The following is a 21,571-nucleotide window of genomic DNA, read 5'->3' as shown; positions in this document are numbered from 1 at the left end:
AATTAACTATATTTCTTTCTCTTCCTTTCCTTATTAAGTTCCATATTGAATTTTAACCATCACTATGTGGCTTGATGTCAAACTTTTTCCTTTTCCTTTTAGAATATTCCTTTTGGATGCTAATGAACCTGAAGTAAGGAAAGAAATCCCTCTCTCTTTTATTACCAAAGAAGACGGTAGCTCAGAAAATCTGATAGAGCATATTATTAAAGTGTACACCGGTGACAAAAGAGGAGCAGGAACTGATGCAAATGTGCATATAATTTTGTTTGGGGACAAGGACACATCTCAGTTAATTCAACTCAAGGAGTCTCTAGATCATCGAGATCCCTTTGAAAGAGCAAAGGTAAATAGTTCAGTGTCTATGTTTTCCACCCTTTATATCTCAGGGGCACTTCATACATTACAGCTTTAGGTGTACACGTGCTACTTTTAGCTGGCAGTCTTAGGTCCACCACTTACCTGGCTTACGTCTGACTAAACACAATTAAGACTGTGATGCAAATGAGACAAACACGTGTTTGGATTCTATAGGTTGCTCCTCAGTCATGATTAGCTGCAGATTCCTATTGGATTGGGGCAATCCTGAGTTTGTTGCCACATGTGTAGAATGTTCCTTTAAATGATCAAAACCCTGATGTGCTCCTAAGTTACAAACCTGTAAAATACTGGCCAGACTGTGACTTGATTCCACCTCATCTTGCCTGCAAATGAAAGTAAATGCTGAAGCCTTAGGTTATAAAAGGGAAAGGATTCCACTTTCCATTTAGCCTTGTTTTAGTTATCTGTCTGAAACCATCTTCACTGCTGTCTTTAGGGCATCTTCTACCTATAGATGAAAGATGCAGTTGTGGGAGGTTGTGGTGCTTCTTGGAAATGTACTATCCATGCACATAAAGTGCTGCTGCTGCCAAGAATACTGGAAGTGAAACTATATTCTGAACCAAATTGTATACCACTTGAGAGATTTGGCTGTAACTAGAGTCAAATCGCTTATCTTTATGTTTCCAAAGGTAGGTTTGGGTACCATAAACAAAAGATAAATTAAAAAAATGAAAACAAAAGGTGCTGTTTCTTCACCTGACTGGCAATTCATAATGCACTTACTAGAGAGAAAACATCTCTTGGGTTCTGAAACCAATAAAAAGGCAAGAAACCTTCAAAACCTAATGTGGAAAGTACATGTTTTATGTTTTCAGGGAAGAGCTGAAAATTAGCAGCATACAACTGTACCAGAAAAGGAACAGTAACAATAATGCACTCCTCCAGCCATCCACTACCCCCTGCACACAGATAAAGTTAAACCAGTCCCAGATAAGCATACTGTTTTCCAGACATAGACTTGTCACATTTTGAAAGCTGCTTCTCTTATTTTGAAGACTGACACATTCAGAATCAAAACAAAGGATGTTGGAAGGCTGCAGAAAATTGAAATTGGACATGATGGCAAAGGATTTGGTAAGTATACCTGTAGGTTTATTGCATATCCTTGTTGTCATTTATCTGCATATGAATCCACACCTTCAATTTTGAAATGCCTCAAATCTCCCTCAGGCGCTTGATGGTGCAGATGGAGTATTGGACTAGGGCTAGGCCCTGAGGGATGCAGGTTCAAGTCTCTATTCCACCATGAAGCTCACTGGGCAACTTTGGTTGGCCACTTTCACTCAATCTAATCTGCCTCACAGGGTTGTTCTGAATGTGAAATGGGGGAGAGAGAGCAATGTATGCCACTATAAGCTAATTTGAGGAAGGGTGGGATATAAATGTAATAAAAAAGAATTATAACATTGCCAGAATTGATGCCACATATTATAGAGCCCTCAGAATAGCATGTGACTTGACTCTCAGATATTATGTAGGAAAACCATTTGGGTTTTTTAAATCCACTTATTTTGATTTACACAAGTCTACATGACATCTATCAAGAAGAAATGTAATGTAATTTTTTTTGCTTATTAAGACTATTTTGCTTCCTTAAGAAAATTAATTCTCTTTACTTGTATGTCTCAAGAATTCAGTATTGTTTTTTAGAAATTTCTCAAAATCCATTTAATTGCATGCTACTGTGTTATTAGATAACATTTTAAATTAGAGGGGGGAAGTTGAATCTGCTTTCCACTATTTCTCCCCATATTGCTTCATTCTTTGCTTCATTTACTAACTTCTCAAACCAGTTTTTGGAAGAAAAAAGATAAAAAGATTTAATCATGATGTTTCCCCCATAACTGTCAGAGAATGTTCAAAGCAAACTTCAGGACACAATCAATTTTGACATGTACCAGTACATTTCAAGAACCACTACTTTTCTTCAATAAATGACCCAGCTTCACCCAGATTTCCATCATTTATGAGTAAATGTCAGTATTTACCAGGCTGGAGTGAGGAATGTCCAGAACTGTGAGGGAATAAATTGCTTTTCGGACATTTTATGTTATGATTTATCTGAAGCTATTGCAGATATATTAACTGACATATTTTATTCCAAGAAATCAGTGCCAATAAACAATCATTGCAGTTAGAGGATATTTTTTTCTCTCCCTATATAAACTTCTGCTGTGCAGATGTCATTTGAAATGGCAGGGCACTTATTTCTGGTTACATGTCACCTGCTCTACGGCATATAATGTAGTGAGACCCGTTTTCAAATTTAACTTGAAAATATGTTTTACAGCTTGATTTGAGCTGCAGGTGGCACATCACTCTATCTACAGATGAATAGTTAGCCTGTTATTTCAAGTGCCAGGCTACTGCATTGATCCAGAATCACATTTGTTCACAAGAAAGCACCCCAGACTTCAATTTTATGCAACAAGCTGGTATCTCTATCTGCAAGTAGATCAGTAAAGTACCCCAGCCTGCCATTCTCACACCCACCCACCCCATTGTGTCTGTCCCCTAGTGACCAGTATATTTCACAGGTAAATGCTTGTCATTGATAAAATTGGATATTTTAAAAGAGAGCTGGTCAACAGTGGTTGTGCCACAGGGCTTAAAATAAAAAAAATACCAGACTGATATGGTCAATGACATATTTTTCCAAGTTTACAATTAAACTGTTTATTATCCTTATTTATAAAGTTAGGAGTAGGCCTTGTGGTTCATAATGTTCTGGAAGCACTGGCCACTGTAACCAAATATCTTAAGAATTAATGGTAAATGTTAACATTTGCTCAGTTTTTGACAATCACTGTCAAAATAGCCAATAAGTTTTCTCATTTAGAAAATTTTCTCCAATTTTAAGGTGTTGCTATGACTGAAAAATACATTTAGAATTATGTTCTTTGGGTTTATCTGTACTCAGAGGTGAACATACTTTATTATTGTCCTTTCTTTACAGCAAGTGGCTGGTTTCTGGAAAAAGTAGAAATCACAGAAGTGTCTACGAATGAATTATACTCCTTCAGTTGCAACAGGTTTGTTTCCCAGTTATTAAACTTGATCACAGCACAATCATAACCATGTCTACTCAGAAGCAAGTGCTGTTGAATTTATTGGGGTTTACTCCCAGGCATGTGGGATTAAGACTATAGCATGAATGCTACAGATGGTTACAACTTTCAAAAATAATAGTATCAGTAAAGTGATACTATTCAGACTAGATTATAGGATTATAGCATGAATGCTACAGATGGTTACAACTTTCATAAACAATAGTATCAGTAAAGTGATACTATTCAGACTAGAGAAAATATGCAACTTTCAAATCTCCCACATTAAAATTCAGGGAAGACAATACAGTTCCATTTCCAAAAACAAGCAGACCAAAGGAAATGGGAAGAATCAGTATGCCCATTCTTTAGTCTACAAATAATCGAGAATTTGCTTCATTGGCCCTCAGTAGTTCCCTTCAATTCCAATAAAAAATCCGTTTCACATATAGAAAAGAGGTAAGTCAGTAATCCACAGCCTGGTTACTTAAACACATGAGAAAAGTGGAGTGGGAAATTTTCTTTTCTTTTATGTATAAACCCACAGGATCATAAAACTTAAGTATTTAACAATGCTGCTGCCATGCTCTTAGCTAGTACATATATGGTTGCCTTGTGGTGATTTGGCAAAACACACACATCAGGGGTCAGCAAACTTTTTCAGCAGGGGGCTGGTCCACTGTCCCTCAGACCTTGTGTGGGACCGGACTATTTTTTTTGGGGGGGGGGGGGAATGAACAAATTCCTATGCCCCACAAATAACCCAGAGATGCATTTTAAATGAAAGGACACATTCTACTCATGTAAAAACACCAGGCAGGCCCCACAAATAACTCAGAGATGCATTTTACTAAAAGGACATATTCTACTCATGTAAAAACACGTTGCTTCCCAGACCACCCGTAGGCTGGATTTAGAAGGCCTTAGTTTGCCTACCCATGATCTAAAGCAACTGCCTTCAGCTCCCTTGGGAGATGCCCATGCAATGGACAACTGCAGGCTTTAAGTCCATGTAAAAGATTTTACATACATAAATGTTAGAAGAAGCTTAAAGCAGTGGCAGAAGAGTGTTAATTTTGCATAGGCACCCTATATGTCAACAACCCAAGGCAAGCTTGATTCCTGATGTGCCAGATTTACTCCACCCAGTAAATAAAGGATATTTTATGTTTATTGGTTTATTTTGAAAGGTTTTGTGCTTGTTTATAACTTGGCCTTCCCAGTTCTTCTTAAAGTGAGTTTAGGGATCATCCCTGGTCAATGGATCCATATATATGCCTACTCCAACCTTCTCCCCCTATTTATTTTCAGATGGGCATTCCCAAATGTGGGTTTTAAGTGATGGATAACTAGTCCACTGTCAGTACAAGGTGCTACCCAGGTTCCTTATGATTAGAGACAATTCAGTACTCATGTCCTTTCAGAGTATTTTTATGTGTGAACCATCTCTTCCAACAGCAATGCATATTTTCTTCACCAGGTGGCTGGCTAAAGATGAAAATGATGGACGTACCGTAGTGCAACTTTCCGTGTAATTATGCACTCAGAGAATCCTATTTGAGCATGCTTCCCCTCAACATCAAGCTGATTGGGTTTATTTGTATTTTCTAATTGTGAAAGAACTATAATTATCATGAAGAAATATCAAAACAATACATCATATTTGAATACTCGAGTGAGAATGTTACCAGGAATTCTGAACACCTGTACCCAAACATGAATAAAGCAGAGATACAGTATTGCAACTTGGTTTTGTAAGTTTGTTTTCCATAATTTCACAATATTTGGGATTTGTTGTCAAAGGACATGGGTGGCGCTGTGGTCTAAACCACAGAGCCTAGGGCTTGCTGATCAGAAAGTCGGCTGTCTGAATCCCCATGATGGGGTGAGCTCCCTTTGCTCGGTCCCAGCTCCTGCCAACCTAGCAGTTCGAAAGCACATCAAAGTGCAAGTAGATAAATAAGTACTGTTCCAGCAGGAAGGTAAACAGCATTTCCATGCGCTGCTCTGGTTCGCCAGAAGCGGCTTAGTCATGCTGGCCACATGACCCGGAACCTGTCTGCGGACAAACACCAGATCCCTCAGTCTATAGAGCGAGATGAGCGTGCAACCCCAGAGTCATCTGCGACTGAACCTAATGGTCAGGGGTACCTTTACCTAAAAAAAGAAAAGAAAATATAGATTATGTAGTGAGGAATATATATATTCCAAGGTAGATATTTTTAAATAAATGAAAAACACAAGTACTTTCCCGGAACTTGTTTTGCCCAGTCATTCTACTGGACCAAATGTCACCTTGATAGCTATGGAAATTTCCCTGTGGTCACATGCCTTCTGCTGCTATCGGTGTGGTCTGGTAAAAAAATGCTTTCTAGTTCAAATCCCAACAAGAAATTGTGCAGATCACTGTTTTCTAGATCTGGGAGGGGGAGCAGTTAGAAGACTGGCTTCTGTCTTTATGATTGTATGATATTGCCTACTTTTAACTACAGTAAAGAGACTGGAGAAGTGGATACAGTGGTACCTCAGGTTAAGAACTTAATTTGTCCTGGAGGTCCGTTCTTAACCTGAAACTGTTCTTAACCTGAGGTACCACTTTAGCTAATGGGGCCTCCCACTGCCACCACTGTGTGATTTCTGTTCTCATCCTGAAGCAAAGTTCTTAACCTGAGGTACTATTTTTGGGTTAGCGGAGTCTGTAACCTGAAGCGTCTGTAACCCGAGGTACCACTGTAATGCATAACAATATGTACTAGAAATTCTGCTTTTCTATGTTAAGAGCATAAGAAGAGCCTGTTGAATCAGACCATTGGCTATCTAGCCCATATTCTCCTCTCAGAGTGGCCAACCAGATACCTTTGGAAGGCCTGCAAGGAGGACATGAGCACAAAAGCACCCTGCCCACCTGTGATTCCTGGCAACTAGCCTTCAGAGGCATGCTGCCTGTGACAGTGGAGGCAGTACATAGGTATCACTGCAAGAAGTTGCTGATAGCCCTCTCCTCCATGAATTTGTCTATTCCTGTTTTAAATTCTTGCAAGTTGTGGTCCATCTCTGCCCTTGTCCTTGCAGAGTTTCTAAAAATGAATGGTTCAGAATGTGCTACAGGGAAACATTGACAAGTCATATTTTAAATATTTCCATGTGCCTCATATAAGACCCAGATTTTTGATGACTTCTATTGTAAAGGTTCAGTAAATGAAAGAGACAGTAATAGGTAAGGTGGTACTTGGTTAGAAATTAAAATAAAGACTATTAACCTACTTGCAGATGACTTGCTTTAGTTTTAATTTGTCTCATAGATTATTAGCTGTAAGACCTACAGTATAATGCCTTCTGATTGACTGAGGGAACAGGGTTAATTTAGTTCTCCAATGGTTCTCTTTGTGCTTACATTGCTAAGGTACGTGCTGAAATGAATTTAAAACTCTATCCCCAAAGAGCACAGATGAGTTTAGTCAGTATCAGTATTCATTACACAGAATCAGTTTGCTGTGATCTATTATGTGGTTTGTTTCATTTAGAGTGTCTTTCATTAATAGTTTGTAATATTAACTCACCCTGATGCCATTTCTAGTTTATCAAGTGTAAATAATGCCTTCTTAATTTGTTTGCTTCTACTAACACTGAACAGCATCTCCTAACAGCTTATTTGCTTATTCCCCACTCCCACACACATACAAGCTTGTGCTATTTATAATAAGAAACCAGGTTAAATTTTATGAGGAATATAGCACACTCTTTAGAACAACCATAGTGAAAGCCATGCAAAGGAGCAGGCCTTTGCAAAGCCCATAAGAGGAATTCCACGGGCCACTCCATTTTGCTGGTCCCAAGCAGTAGGTTTTCATGGGAAACTTGTTACCTGATGTCTGTTTGGATGCACACTTCCATTGTTCATGGTTTCCCTCAATTGCCCATTGCAGTCTAGACAACCAGTCTAGACACAGCAGCCACAATCTGGTGAATGCTTTAAAAAGTGCCAGCCCTACCATTAGGCAGAGTGACTCAGCCACCTCAGGCAGCAGTCCCTGGGACACAGGTAGCAGTGATGAAGTGCTGGAAGTGAACTGAAGTGTGTGCCTCATGGCCTACTCTGCGCCCCTAAATTCACTGGCTCTCCTCAGATGTTGTCCAGGATTCAGATTTTTTCATGATCAGAATTTTCAACTTGAATTTTATTCTTTACACAATTTGGCAGCAAGTCCTGTAAGATTTTCTTTCAGATTGCAGTAGATCCACTAATCCTTGCCTACTGAGTGAGCTACAAATTGTTGGGACACTTCAGAGGCAAAACTAGATGACCATCAGTGTCCCTTTCAACTTTACAATTTTATGATTTCATTAACTGCAGTTCTTCAAATGGCATCAATCAGCGGCACAAAAACCAGACACATGTTCCTGTGGGTGCAGACCAGTACCAGAAAGGAGTGTGGCTTGAGAAGAATTCTGAGGGGCAGATAGAGGGACCTGCAGAGCCACTTTCACTCTCTGGACCTAAAATTTTGTACTCTGTTCCAGGGAGTGCAGCCCCATCCAACAAATGCTATGCACTTTGCCCAAATCAGTAGTACCCAACTCATCATTACAAGAAATCATTCTATGATTTCTTGGATTCGGTGTACTGAGACTTAGAACTACTCATGTGTACCATTATAATTCATTCTATAATTTTCTTTAAAAAGAAAGTGAACTTTAGTTTATGAAATAATTCCTGAGTATAGTGTGCAACTTATATTGTTGTGTACAAGTGTAACTCCAAAGTACTGAAGTTTTTTTATCAAAATTTGTTCAATGGAAGCATGAAAAATGAACACAAGCTGAATTGGCTGAAATGACAGAAAGATGATTTCTATGTGAACAGTTTCCACCCGAGTTATATTTGCTTGAAAGTAAACCCCTTTGGTATCAATGGGGGTTCCAAATAAATTTATTTAGGATGGCAGTTTGCCATTAATCACAAAGGAAATGTAAAATGAAAAGACCTTTCCCTGTTAAACTTTCAGTTAGCAGTTCATAGTAATAATATAAAAAATTATTTGAATTCTTCAGGCATGAGAGACAACAGTAAATTTCCTACTAGAAAGTTCTAAAATCTAGTCTTCAGCCAGTTTCTATAGAGACAGTGGGGGCTTTTGAAATGTTTGTTTCTAGCCATAAATAACTTAGACAATGCTGTTCAAAAATGGTACTTGGCTGCAGCTTCCACTTCATTTAAAGCAGACAGCATTCTCGAAGTGCTGATCTGGTAAAGCAGAATTCACTAAGCATTTAATGCAATCTTATTAGAGAAGTTATACACAACAAAAGTATTGTGTGTTCCCACTATAACACTACTAAAAAACAATTCTACACTGAGCAGACTATATCTACCTCTGGCACAGAATAGAGTGTTCTCTTGTAATCCTTTGGCAAATGTTTTCACAGTTTGTGTACCTTATTAAAATAAACTGAATTATGTGTAGATGGTTCTACACATTATGTTGTGTAGCTGCATGGGGGAATAATAAATGCATATTGAGAGTAAAATGAAGGAATTATTTGGCATCTTGATGAAGTCATGGAATAAAGTCAAATTATTCAGAGCAGTAAGCCACCCACCCCAAAACTCTGCTAGAGATTTAGGACATTTTATATTGTGTGTGAGAAAGAGAGGTGGGAAGAGAGTACTAGTTAAATGGAATCATTTGAATATTCTGCTCAGCTAGCAAAAAACCATTCCATGCAACGTGTTGTGGAAAGGTCTTTCTATGTTCACTTAAGCTTTAAAAATGCTGCAAATTGCAGCTGTTAAATGGCTACAGCTTCACCACTACATTGAAGGTCATTTAGTCCTACCCCTTGCCGCAGGTAACATATTTTAAAGCATCTTTCCTATTAGCAAATTAAGTGAGAGAATGGGCAGGACAGGGACTAATGAGCTGGTGCCAGCAGTGCCACACATGTAGATAGTGTGATGTTGTGCACTCCAAATTTGGAGCAGTATTGTGGCAATCATCTGTGCCAGGACTCAGCTCTGTAAAATGCAGCAATTTATGCAAAACATTACCTTTCAACATGTACAGAGTTGAATTTCCTCCTGAATTACTACACTTTATGGAGTAGCTTTTCAGGTCACAATCTTCCTTACAAGGTTCTGAGTCTCCAAACAGTTATTTTTTTACAGAGCAGAAATGCCATTTAAGCATAGGAAACCAATTATTGTGTACTGCTGCTGTTGTTTTAACTCTCTGCCCCTGTGCTGCAATTGTCATGAAAACTGTCTCCCCAAAGCTGCGATTTGACATGGGAAATACAGGCACAAGGGACAGCTTTCATTCTGTGTCAAAGAACGTCTTTGAGGGCAGAGGGTGCTTTTCACCTTTATAAACAATTTTTATTAAGGATTTTATTGGTTTACAAAAGCACATGCATTGTCTCTTTTTTCAGGTTGTAGACTTTTTTTACATTTTAAGTGAGACATTAGTGTTGTATACAGAATAAAGTAGAGGGGAGAGGGGTGGTAATACTTGGTGTATATGCAGGGTTTTTATGTTAGCGTCTCTTGAGTAGGTTCTCTTTCTATTTGTTTATTATATTTCCTTGGTAGTGAGAGAGGTTGGGATGGCCAGGGCATGGTTGCAGTGAGATTTGTTTGCATGGGGGGTGTTGGGTCAAGTTAACCATATCGATTCATATGTTGGTGGTGGGTTCTTGTTCTTTTGTTCTTGTTGCTGTGTATGTAATAAATGGGAGCCATACCACAGTGAAGGTGTCCTCTTTTATTTGTCCCCACGTAAGTTTCAATCTGTAGGTTAGCTTTTCTAGTAAGGCTGTTTCCCATAGGATTTGGTACGAGTGGTCCATGTTCATTCCTGACAAGTCTCTCCACTGTCTGGCTATGATGCTTCAGGCTGCTGAGAGTAGGTGGGTTATAAGCTCTTTATAATGTGAGTGGGCATTGACAGAGGGTGTTTTTCATGGGGAAAGGGGGAAAGGTTGGTGGAAATCTGTTGATCCACTTTCTCCACATCACTCAAGGATGGCCTGAGACATTTTGACAGCTGATGTGAAGCAGAAAAGGGAATAAAAATCTACATCAGGAACAAGGGTGGGAGACCAGCAGCACCTCCTATTTGCCAAGAGGCCACTGTAGAGGTGGCACTGGGAGGCTTCTGCTGAGAAGGCAGCAGATCCAGCCTCCAAGGAGTGTGCCACAGCCATTGCTGCTACTGGGCAATAGCAGATGATGCATTCCTTGGAGGCTGAATCTGCTGTCCATGCAGATCCTGCCACCCAAGGCAGTCACCTCACCTTGCCTCATGTGTGGGCTGGCCCTGATATCACTCATAATTTTACAAACTTCTTTTTATGTGCTCATTATTGCTTTTCAGTAAGTAGTTTTAAGGAAAGCAGCATGATTCCTGTGTTTGTTGTTCATTAAACTGTAGCAGTTCTCATTTCTTCATCCCTGCAAGCCAATATCCAAGGAGAGTGCCCGTATGAAAAGGACTTTCTTTTGGATTGACAGTTACAGTGTGAGGCATAAATGAAACAATGCTACTGTAATATTGAAAGACTAATTAGTCTTATACGGGGAGGCCAGTCACAATCTCTCTGTATGGTGACGTGTTGCTTTTGCAGATTGGAAAAAAAGTAAAATAGAAGGAATCCAAGCAGATGAACACAGAGACTTTGAGGATGCTGTAGAAAAAAAACTTATAAAAGAGACACCTGTTGGAAAATTAGATGAAAACAGAGAATTTGGATGTGAATTGGTTAACATAAACATTTGCAGAAAAAACATCAGGATGAAGCAGATGCTTTCTAAATAGAGATAACTGGAAAAAACGAAATATTGAGAACTACTAAAACAGAACAAAGCAAAATGCAGAAAACAAAAACATGCCAATGCATCTTCCAAAACAGAAGAAGAAAAAAGCAAGATTCCCAGTCTCACCTAGCCTTACTTCCCATACTACTACTCTACATATTCAGTAAACTGAAGCCTAGAGTTATGTGAAGTACCTCTGGCATAGTCTTTGCACTTCTTCTATAGAACAAAACAGAGGCTGAAATACAAAGATGTTCATCCTGCTCTGGACAGCATTGCGCTCCCCCTGAAAGAGCAAGTATGCCGTTTGAGTGAACACCTTAATCCAGCATTGTCACTTGAGTCCCAGGTGGTCTTAGTGGTCTGGAGAGCCTTTAACCATGTTCATCTGGTTAACCAGCAGTGATAATCCTGGACAGGGTTAGCCTAGCACTGGTGATGCAAGCTCTGGCAACCTCTCCATTGGATTATTGTAATGTAGGGATGCAGAACCTGTGGACACCCAGGTGTTGCTAGACTAAAACTCCCATCATCAATGACCACTGACCATGCTGCTGGGACTGATGTGAGTTGTTGTCCAGCAACATCTGGGGGCCAATGGTTCCCATAATGGCATAATGTGTTATATGTAAAGGTAAAGGACCCCTGACAGTTAAGTCCAGTCACGAACGACTGGGGCTGCAGTCCTCATCTCACTTTACTGGCTGAGGGTTTAGACCACAGCACCACCTGCGTCCTGTGTTATATGTAGGGTTGCCTTAATTATGATCCAGAAGCTTCAGTCACTGCAAAGCTCCTAAATTTTGATGGGTACAAGAAGGAAATGCAAACAAATGAAACTAAATATAAATTATAATTTGTAAAGGCAGCAGGTAGATCTTCACGCTTGACTCCATTAGCAGGCACTAGAAATCTGTGTTTCCATTCTCATTAGTATCATCACAGGGTTGTTGTGGAGATTAATTGAGGAGGAGAACCACACATGCCACCTTGAGCTCCTTGCAGGGGAAAGGTAGGGTATAAATGCATTTGATGATGATGATAATTGCATTTATCTGTCACTACAAAAATGCCTCGAAGTGACTTACAATAATAAAAGCATATGTGATACAAAAATTAAAAGACATCAAAAATATAAAAGAACATCAGCTGAAGAAGAGTACTCATCCTGCAATAAAATAAAAGGGCAACTCCTATCCCACCCTACTAAAAGGCGAACACCAATACAGGCTTGGGTATCATCAAAACTTATGACCCCAACGAAAAGCCAAATACTTGAGTGAACAAGAATGTTTTTGCCTGTTACCTATAAGTTGATAATGATGGTGCCTGGTGCATCTCTCTGGGGAGAGCAGTGCAAAACTGGGCAGTCACTACTGAAAAGGAACTTCTCATGTGGTGGCCACATTTTGCACTGTCCATGGAGCGGGGGGGGGGGGGTACACAAAGATGGGCAGCACAGGTTCTGGGAAGGTTCATGTAGGGAAAGGTGCTTGGTCTGTGTGCCAGTATTTCCCCCTGAGTATGCTCTTTCATGTAGTTGCTATTGGTTGCTGAGATATATGGTTGTGCAAAGACACTTGCATATGGTCCATATAGAAGGCTTAGTTTCTAAAACTAAGAGCAAAAGTGGTACTGAAGCCAATACTTTCTAGAATCTTTACCCTGGACTTTACCCTGCTATGAACACTAGAACCTTTGCTACTAAACCCAAACCTGTCAGGCATCCGGCAGCACTCTGAACATGCTCAGAGGCAGGCTCATGCTCCAAACCCAAATCCTAATACGGCTTCTGCCACCCATTTAAAGGGATGCCGTGAATAAACTGCAATATTCAAAATTATGAGCTGAGCCCTCAGCTCCATCCGCCAGGTCTCCTTGTGGGAGCGGAACCTTCAACAAGGTGCCTGCGATGTGAGGAGTGCAATGAGCCGAAAAACGACGCGATGCCCGGGCGCTGGGTTTTCCCTGTGTGGCGAATGGAGCTCCCCCGTCTCTTGCACCGGTCCAAGTTAAGACGTCTCTAAGAGACAATGGGCTCTTTCTGCCAGGTGGGCGACTCTGTCCTTTCGCGCTTCGCCTGCCTGCCCACGAGCGACGCGCCTAGCCAAGGAAGCGCTAATCCTCCGTAGCCTTTCTTCTTGTCAGCTGCGCTGTTGGTCTGGCTCGTCCTAACCGACATCCTCATGCTAATGTGCCTGTCTCCAATCCCCAGCAAATGGCCTCAGGCGGGGATTGCTCACTTGGCTTTGTGGAAGAGGGGGATAAGGACGCCTCTTGTGCGAAGGCACTTCCAGCTGAAGGCAGCGCCACGAAAACTCACTCTCTCTGCTCCCGCGACTGCAGCTCCAGCCGTTTGATTCCAGCGCGCGCGACGCCCCCCGTCACTCACACTCTGCATCCCCACCAGCGTGGAGCTGGCGCGCGGCCAAGAAAGGCTTTCCCGCGTCCGCCCCTCCTCCCTCCCTCGTGGCACACATACATAATGCATCCGTGTAACAAGAGCAGGTCCCTTCTCGGGCATGGCCCGTCGCACGCGAGCCGCCTCCCGGTCCCCTCCCTCCTACCCCCGTGCGCCACCTGCTGCGGAAGACTCCCCTCCTCTTCGTAGCCACGCGGCCTGAGGTAACAAAGCACTGCTAATGAGGCAGCAGCCTGCGCGGCTCCGCTCACTCGCCCGTACCAAGAAGGCGGGAAACCAGCTTCCCCCACCTCCCCGCCCCGCCCCGCGAGCACCTGCTCCGCTTGACGGGCGTCCGGAAGGGCAACCAGACCCCTCGCGGCAAGCGCGCGCTTCTGCGCGGATGGGCACCTGCAACTTCTCCCACGCGGCCCCATCACCTCAGCTACAGCTCCGCCGCTGTCTCCTCGCGCCCGCCCAGCTTGCAGCCTCGAAACAGGCTCAGGGCCACACCGGCGTGGCACTAAACAGCCTAAGCGGGCAGCGGCAGCAAGTCTGGGGTGGAACTCTAGTCTCTACCTCTCCCCTCACGTATATACATATCTATATATTTCCCACCCACCGAAATACTCCCCACAGGTGTGTTCCCGTCAAATAAAATCCCCCCGCCCTGCTTAGAGTGCGATCTTGCTAGCCCTCCCGGTGTCCCCTGAACACAAGTAGCCACCCTATCCCCTCCGCTCTGCAAAGCAAGGCGGACGCCTCTTCCTCCCGTCCTTCCCGGAACGTTTTTTGCAGACCACCCCTCAGCGCTCCTCGTCCAGGCGATTCATTCTTTCTCCCCTCAAATCCCCCCATCCTGTTGCATCGGCTGCTTGCTCCACAGCGTCCCCTCCCCAGTGCCATCGCCTCCCTCCCTCCCTCCTGGGCGCCACGGCTGCTCTGTGTGTGTGTGCGCTCTCGCGCGCGCGTGTGTATTGGGGAGGGGGGAGAGGGATGAGGTCATCCTCTTTCCCGGCGTCAGTCAGCTGGGTGGCGGCGGCAGCGGCGGCGGCGGCGGCAAAGCGGCGGGGCGGGCCAGGCCGAGGAAAGGATGGTCTGCTTCGGGGACCGCTCCCCGGGCTGCTCGCGCCTGGGGCTGGGCGGGTGAGCGGGTCTCCCCGCAGGCAGGCGGCGCTCCAGCAGCGCCCGCAGGCGCCGCTGGCCCAGCCCCGTCAGCGCCCCGAGAAGAGCCGCCGAGCGAGCGGCTTGTCCGCGGCAGCAGCGGCGGGGGAGGGAGGGGGCGGACTCCAAGGGGCTCCCGGACGGGGTCCCTCTCCCTGCCGCCGCCGCCGCCGCTCCTGCCGCCGCCTTCCAGCCGCATCATGGCCGCGAAGTCCGACGGGGGGCGGCTGAAGATGAAGAAGGGCAGCGAGGTGGCGTTCACGCCGCTGCAGAACTCGGAGCACTCGGGCTCGGTGCAGGCGCTGGCCTCGGGCTTGCCCTCGGCGGCGGGGCCCGGCGGCGCCGAAGACGACGAGGCGCCTGGCGGCGGCGGCGGCTGCTGCTCCTCCGGCGGCTGCCGCTGCTGCTGTAGCGGCGGCGGCGGCGGCGGTCGGGCGGCCGGGGGCTCGCGGGGCTCGGGCGGCGGCTCGTCGTCGCTGTGCCTGCGGCTGGGCCGGGAGCAGCGGCGCTACACGCTGTGGGACGGGCTCTGGATCCTGGCGGCCGTGGCCGTCTACTTCGCGGACGTGGGCACGGACCTCTGGCTGGCGGTCGACTACTACCTGCGCGGCCAGCGCTGGTGGTTCGGGCTGACGCTCTTCTTCGTGCTGCTGGGCTCGCTCTCGGTGCAGGTCTTCAGCTTCCGCTGGTTCGTGCACGACTTCAGCAGCGAGGACGGGGCGGCGGCGGCGGCGGCAGGGGCGCCCAGCTCCTCGTCGGCCGGCGGCCACGGCGAGAGCAAGCTGCTGGTGAGCAGCGGTTCCGCCGCGGGGGACATGGAGGCCGGCGCCCGGCCCGGCACGCCGCAGAGGCAGGCGTCCAACGCCAGCAAGGGCAACGCCACCAACAGCACCAACAGCAGCAGCAGCACCAACGCCGCCACCGGAGGAGCGGCAGGGGCGGGCGGCGGCGGCGGCGGCATCCGGCCCCCCAAGAGCCGGTCCGCCTCCTGCGCCTTCTGCATCTGGCTCATGCAGTCGCTCATCCACATCCTGCAGCTGGGGCAGATCTGGAGGTAAGGCACGCGCGCTCACCTTCCTTGAACTCCCTCCAGCCACGCTGCGCTAAGGCAGGCGCGCAGCCGGGCCTCGGTCGCCTGGGAAAGTGTCCTAAGAGGCTGAGAGCCGGTGACTTGCCTAGCCCGGTCTGACGCCGAGGCCCGGTTGCCTTAACTCTTGGGGGGCCTCCCACCCCCCCGCGCCTCTCCAAGGGCAACTGTCTCGTGTCGTGCGCCTTGAACTCTCTGTGGGTCAACGCCCGGGCTTGAATTAACTGACCCGCCAAGGCATCGATTCCTGGCGCGTGCTTGCCAGTGCTGCCACTTAGGGCTTTTCAGGAGCGGCTGAATAGGCACACAATGGAGAGATGGCATCCACGCCCCTTAGGAGACTCGTTTGTTTTTGCACTGTTGGGCTGCGTGATGCTGAGACCTCGCCTGTTTCCCTGCTTGTCTCCTGAGCTTTAAAAGCAGAGATGCGCTTGGCAGGTAATAATGGGTGGGGTCATTCCAAATTCTGAAGCGGAAATACCATATCACTAGGAAAATCCATGTGTCTGCTTAAAAAGGAGTACACGCAAATTCCTGCTCCAGCTTCGATTGACTTCACAAGGCGTTATTTCTGAGGCTGTTACTTGTTTAAAAGTAATATGGGGAACAAGCACATGGTTAGTTGTTTAAGGCTCCTATGGCTTTGGTGCCATAACGTCACCTTATGAAAAGTATATGCAATAAGTTTAGAGAAGAGGAGCATTGTAAAGGACTGTAGTTTCAAAATCCTGAATAGGTGTTGCAGGCTGCACATTTACTTAGCACTCACTTCTGAGTAAAGATGGAGCGGGCTGTATTGTAAGATGAGTTTGTCAGCAGTCTTTGGTTCTCCCCACAAAATAACAGTGTTCGTATGCGCACCTTGTTAAGTCACTTTGAGACCAACAAATGGAATTGATAGTAATAATAAATTAGCATTCACTTTAAAGTGTAATAAAGTATTTGGACAAATTTAGAGAAACGCGAATTTAACCTCTGCATTAAACTACTGTACTTTTTAAAAGGCTCCATGTAACGTCAGGTGTGTGTGTGTGTGTGTGTCTTTCTGTCTGTCTACTTGATAAAAGTAGAATTCAAGAACCTTGGTTAAGCTTGAAATTGTGATCCAGCTGAAATGACTGCAGATTTTATTATGGGACTGACTAGGATCAGTGGGTTTCCTTTCTTAGTAGCTCTGAAGGACATTGCAGGTGAGTACATAGCTGCCTGATTGAATCAATGTGTAAAAAAGTGTTAGAGCACTTAAAAATAGAGGACTATAGTCACTTTGTTGCTGAAGATCTTGGTTGGTGTCTTACTTAATTCCGACAGTAAGTGTTTTTAGTGATTTATTTAAAAATTGAGGTGGAATGGCTGCAGTGAATTTTAACTGATAGTTGATATTTGTTTTTTAAAGTATATCTGAACCTGTATATAGAACTATATAAAAAGTAACATATGATATAGCTTACAGTTGATAATAATATTGGAGATTCTGGCTTTGTGACTAAAGGTATATTTCAATAAATCTTTGTGTTCATGGATATTTTCTTATAATGTTTCTGAAGGAAGAGACTATTTCTAAAATTCTGCTGTAGCATAATATGGAACTTCTTCATTCCAAAATGACATCCACCTTTATCTCTATTATTTATATTTTAGTCAAAGATCTCTTTATTAAACTGGCCACACCCTATTGCTCACATACTTTGGTTATCTGGACTGTAATCCAGATAATTGATTTCAAAATGTTGTGTCATGACCTGGAAGAAAGAGAGGGGCATTGTGACCTGGGTGAGCACAAAGCAGCTCACTGTTTAGGACTCCATCAGGACTTCCAGGTGAGAATTTGTGAAACTAGGGGTGCTCCGTAGCTAAGGTTGTACAGCAGGGGAGGGGAACTGGATTCAGCCAGTGGAGTGGATTCAGGAACCCCCCCACCCTTGTGGGCCACTTTGACAGATGGGTGGGGCCAGCCACCTGTAAATCACCTGGCACCACCATGACTTCAAAGGAAGTAATCGGGAGTGCACCCTAAGCATGCTCCTGATTCTTCCTTTTTTTTCTTTGCAGGCATATCTTGAGTTCAAGAAGTGGTTGCAAAGGAACAATCTTTCTTTGTAGCCACTTCTTCAAATCAAACCACACCTGCAAAGGAAGGTTTTAACTGCAGAGAAAACATGTTCTTTTGCATCTCCACTCTGAATTCAATTTGGGGACACACACACAAAAAGAATCATCAGCATTTTCTAGCTATGCTCATGCCCCTTCTCCCCCTGCAGTCAAAGGCCAGCACCTTTAAAAATTTTCCTTCCACTGAGCAGGGTGTCAGGAAAACATACCAAAATCTTAAAAGCACTGACATTTAGCTGCAAGGGGGGTGGGGAAAGTGTGCACTTGATTCTTTCATTCCTTTGGCCATGGACTGAAATTTCAATATGTGCCATATCTGATGTCATATATGATGTCAGCCCTAGCAAATGTAGATAGGGTTAGCCAAAATGACCTTCCAAAGCTGGCGAGTCTCATTTGACCCATGGGCTGAAAGTTCCCCACTACTGTTGTATGATATTGAGAAGATGGCATCATTGTTGAATGCTAGAATTGGAAACTACATGCAGCCTTTGAGACATTTTAGCATTGCCTCCTCATTCTTCTCAGAATATCTTCTTTTATTTTAAAAATGAGGGCTTATTACCTTTCCCACTATGAGAATCAACACTATTTTAAAAAAGCACACATTTACACACTTTAGAATTTTGATATGTACATTGTTTATCATTTTTCACCAAAGATAGGCATTAATAGTTGTTTTTTAAAAATACACGAAAAGCAGATTTATTGCAAAGCTTGGGGGAATGTTTACATATGACTGAGGTTCAAAAGTAGGCATTCCTCATCATTTTAAAATTCCATATATATATATATATATATATATATATATATATATATATCCATTCCATGTTGCAGGATATTTTGGACTAAAAGGTCTATAAACTAAACAGAATACTATATTGGACCCCGTTTGGTAAAGCACATGAGAATCACTAATAAAAATATTATTAAAAATAATGTAGATACATTGGAAATCTAGGCTGAAAATTGTTTTATTTGATATATTTAATATGTATTATTACATGTGCAGACAAATTATTCTAGCATTTGTTGTTGTTGATGTTGTTATATTGGCTCTATTTTCTTCTTCTGACCACATTTGGTGCAGTTAACAGTTAAGCAAAGCCTAGTAAAGTAACAGTTTGTCACTTCTCATTTCTGTGTTTTCCCTGCTAACATTTCCTGGCCTTAGCAGTAGGGCTGGAGGTGCTGTAGGTCATTTAGAGAAAGTGGAAAAGGAAGAATATCAGCAAGAATTCAGGAGACAAGCATTGATATTTCCCAGCAGTAGCACTGGTCTTCTATCCCATCATCTTAATGTACTTGGAACTTTGGAAGTTGCACAGGATATGGTGAAAAGTACTTTGCACTAACAGAACAAGAGAGCAGCACTGGCCAGTGAGGTGGGTCTCTGGCTGGCACCCAGTAGCAATCATCCAGCACAGCAAAGGTCATTCTTACTAGTAACTATCAGGAGTCCAGAACCATGTGAATGCATGGTTGCTGAGTGACTAATAGTTCCTAGTGTTAGAATTGGCTTCCAACATAGGTGGTGGTGCTAGTCGGACAGCAACCATGTGCTTCCACAGTGCTGACTGAGACACACCCTGCCACCTCATGACAATTACCAACAAACTGCAGCTTTTCCTCTCCTGTCTTGATAGCCCTGCAGGGGTGGCTGATGATTTCCTCTAGCAAGACACCTCAATGGCTATCAGTAGGCATGTGTGAATCCCTATCCCACCCTCCTGTGCATAGACTGAATCTTTCTCATTGTCCCGTGCTGCATGCAAAAGTAAGATTTTGCCAGTCTATCGTCCCCTGCCCTTGTGCAGTGAACTGCATGTTTTGCACTGTTCATATTTATGGTTAGACATCTTCATTACACTTTCATTACCAAAAGGAATCATATCCAAGCAGTGCCTATTTTAATCTTAGTCAAACCAATTTCTTTTGTAAAGTCAATAGCCTGGGACATTTCCTTTTTTTGGACATACTGTTGCATAACTAAAGAGTGACTTGTTGCCACAGTTACTAATGGTAAGAAATATTGTTTGGAAACAACAATGCCCACATAACCTACACCACACCATTTGCTTTATGAGTAAAATACCCCTTTTTTGCAGAGCAAAAAAGAGAGGGGTATATAAGACAAGGAGGAGCTTTAGTTCCAGGAGACACTTTGAGGTGCAGAAACACATGGAATTTGTGCAAAAATGTGAAGAATTTTTCTGACATTCCTAGCTGCAACTGCAGGAGACATCTGTTGAAATGGTTGCAAGGAGAGACAGAAGGATGGCTGGGGAAGGAGGACAGAAGTAGAGAGGATATATCATGTTCCTCTTCCCCACTTTTTCCCTCTTTCTTCCCTAGAGATGTAAATTGCTGGTTCTTTGGTATATTTGCCCTCTCATATAATCTCGCAATAAAATATGTAATTCACTTATAATTGTGACATTTGTTAAGCCACTGAATTGTTGGAACCCGTTTATTCTTCGAAATACAGCTAAGTTCAAATTTTCTTTACAAATATAAATGCTATTGTTGAAAACAGTTATGTATTATTATTTTTAATTAAAGCATACTAATGGGGAATTAATGGGGGTTTTAATGTCGCATGCACAGGGTGATGCTGTGAAAAAGCTACTTAAAATGATTAAAATGAACATTTTACTAGGATGCGTGGAAAGTGATGCCTGCCACTGATGACACTTGATTTATGAATAATAATTAAAACTGCCTTCTTTGTGTTCTGCCTCTCATTTCTACAAATGTCAATGCTGAACTCTGGCATAGTATGCACAAACGAAAAGTTGAAACAGGTATTGGAGGTGATCAGGGAGTTCATGTTCTTGCTATAGTCTGAAAACTTGATACAGCCAGATAGTTGTTTTGCTTCATCCGGGAGTCAGAGTCTTATCACCTTATGGGATTTTATTGTTTATGTGGTGTAGTGGTTAAGAGCGGTAGTCTCGTAATCTGGGGAACCGGGTTTGTGTCTCCGCTCCTCCACTTGCAGCTGCTGGGTGACCTTGGGCCAGTCACACTTCTTTGAAGTCTCTCAGCCCCACTCACCTCACAGAGTGTTTGTTGTGGGGGAGGAAGGGAAAGGAGAATGTTAGCCACTTTGAGACTCCTGAAGGGGAGTGAAAGGCAGGATATCAAATCCAAACTCTTCTTCTTCATTATCATCTTTTATCATCCCCTGTTGAATTTCTCAGTATAAAGCTATGGATATTTTGACAAATATATGCATGTTGTATCGATGCTATGTGTATATACATGCAGCACTCTTAACTCTTGTGTGTGCTGTAACAGACTTACTGGAAATGAGAATCTACCCCATAAATGTGTTTTCGGCAAGTGCCGGAAGAAGCAGTTATTTCAATGAAGGTTCTGGGAAGCACAACATGAGCAATGATGTCATTTGGGAGTATTCAAATGGTGCAGGCAGGTGGAGGCATCTCCCTATCTTGTAGAGAGATGTGGATTTCTTTCTCTGATTTTCACCTAATCTGGCTTCTTCATCTACCAAATTTTCATAGAAATGTGTTTTCATAGAAACACAGAGTTGGAAGGGA

At 43.6% G+C, this 21,571-nt stretch overlaps 2 protein-coding genes across 7 annotated transcripts in view; both read left to right on the top strand.

Annotated features, from left to right (window-relative positions):
• Nucleotides 1-5,184, top strand: part of RP1 (RP1 axonemal microtubule associated) — a 182,902-nt gene extending 177,718 nt beyond the window's left edge. For all 5 annotated transcript variants that reach the window (XM_083517865.1, XM_083517868.1, XM_083517867.1 and 2 more), the window contains 4 exons: nucleotides 103-346; nucleotides 1,380-1,458; nucleotides 3,341-3,416; nucleotides 4,912-5,184. In XM_083517865.1, coding sequence (XP_083373991.1) covers nucleotides 103-346; nucleotides 1,380-1,458; nucleotides 3,341-3,416; nucleotides 4,912-4,966 — 454 coding nt within the window. In that variant the 3' untranslated portion in view covers nucleotides 4,967-5,184. The remainder of the gene's footprint in view (nucleotides 1-102; nucleotides 347-1,379; nucleotides 1,459-3,340; nucleotides 3,417-4,911) is intronic.
• Nucleotides 5,185-11,981: 6,797 nt separating this feature from the next.
• XKR4 (XK related 4) overlaps nucleotides 11,982-21,571 on the top strand; it is a 133,994-nt gene continuing 124,404 nt past the window's right edge. The window contains exon 1 of one of the 2 annotated variants that reach the window (XM_083517915.1): nucleotides 11,982-15,863. In XM_083517915.1, coding sequence (XP_083374041.1) covers nucleotides 15,010-15,863 — 854 coding nt within the window. In that variant the 5' untranslated portion in view covers nucleotides 11,982-15,009. The remainder of the gene's footprint in view (nucleotides 15,864-21,571) is intronic. The other variant, XM_083517914.1, reaches the window with a different exon arrangement.

This window comes from Podarcis liolepis (assembly GCF_965112155.1).
Source record: "Podarcis liolepis genome assembly, chromosome: 8".
In the NCBI taxonomy this organism is placed as follows: Eukaryota; Metazoa; Chordata; class Lepidosauria; order Squamata; family Lacertidae; genus Podarcis; species Podarcis liolepis.
The sequence above is the reverse complement of the archived record's forward strand: the minus strand, read 5'-3'. Positions and strand labels throughout refer to the sequence as shown.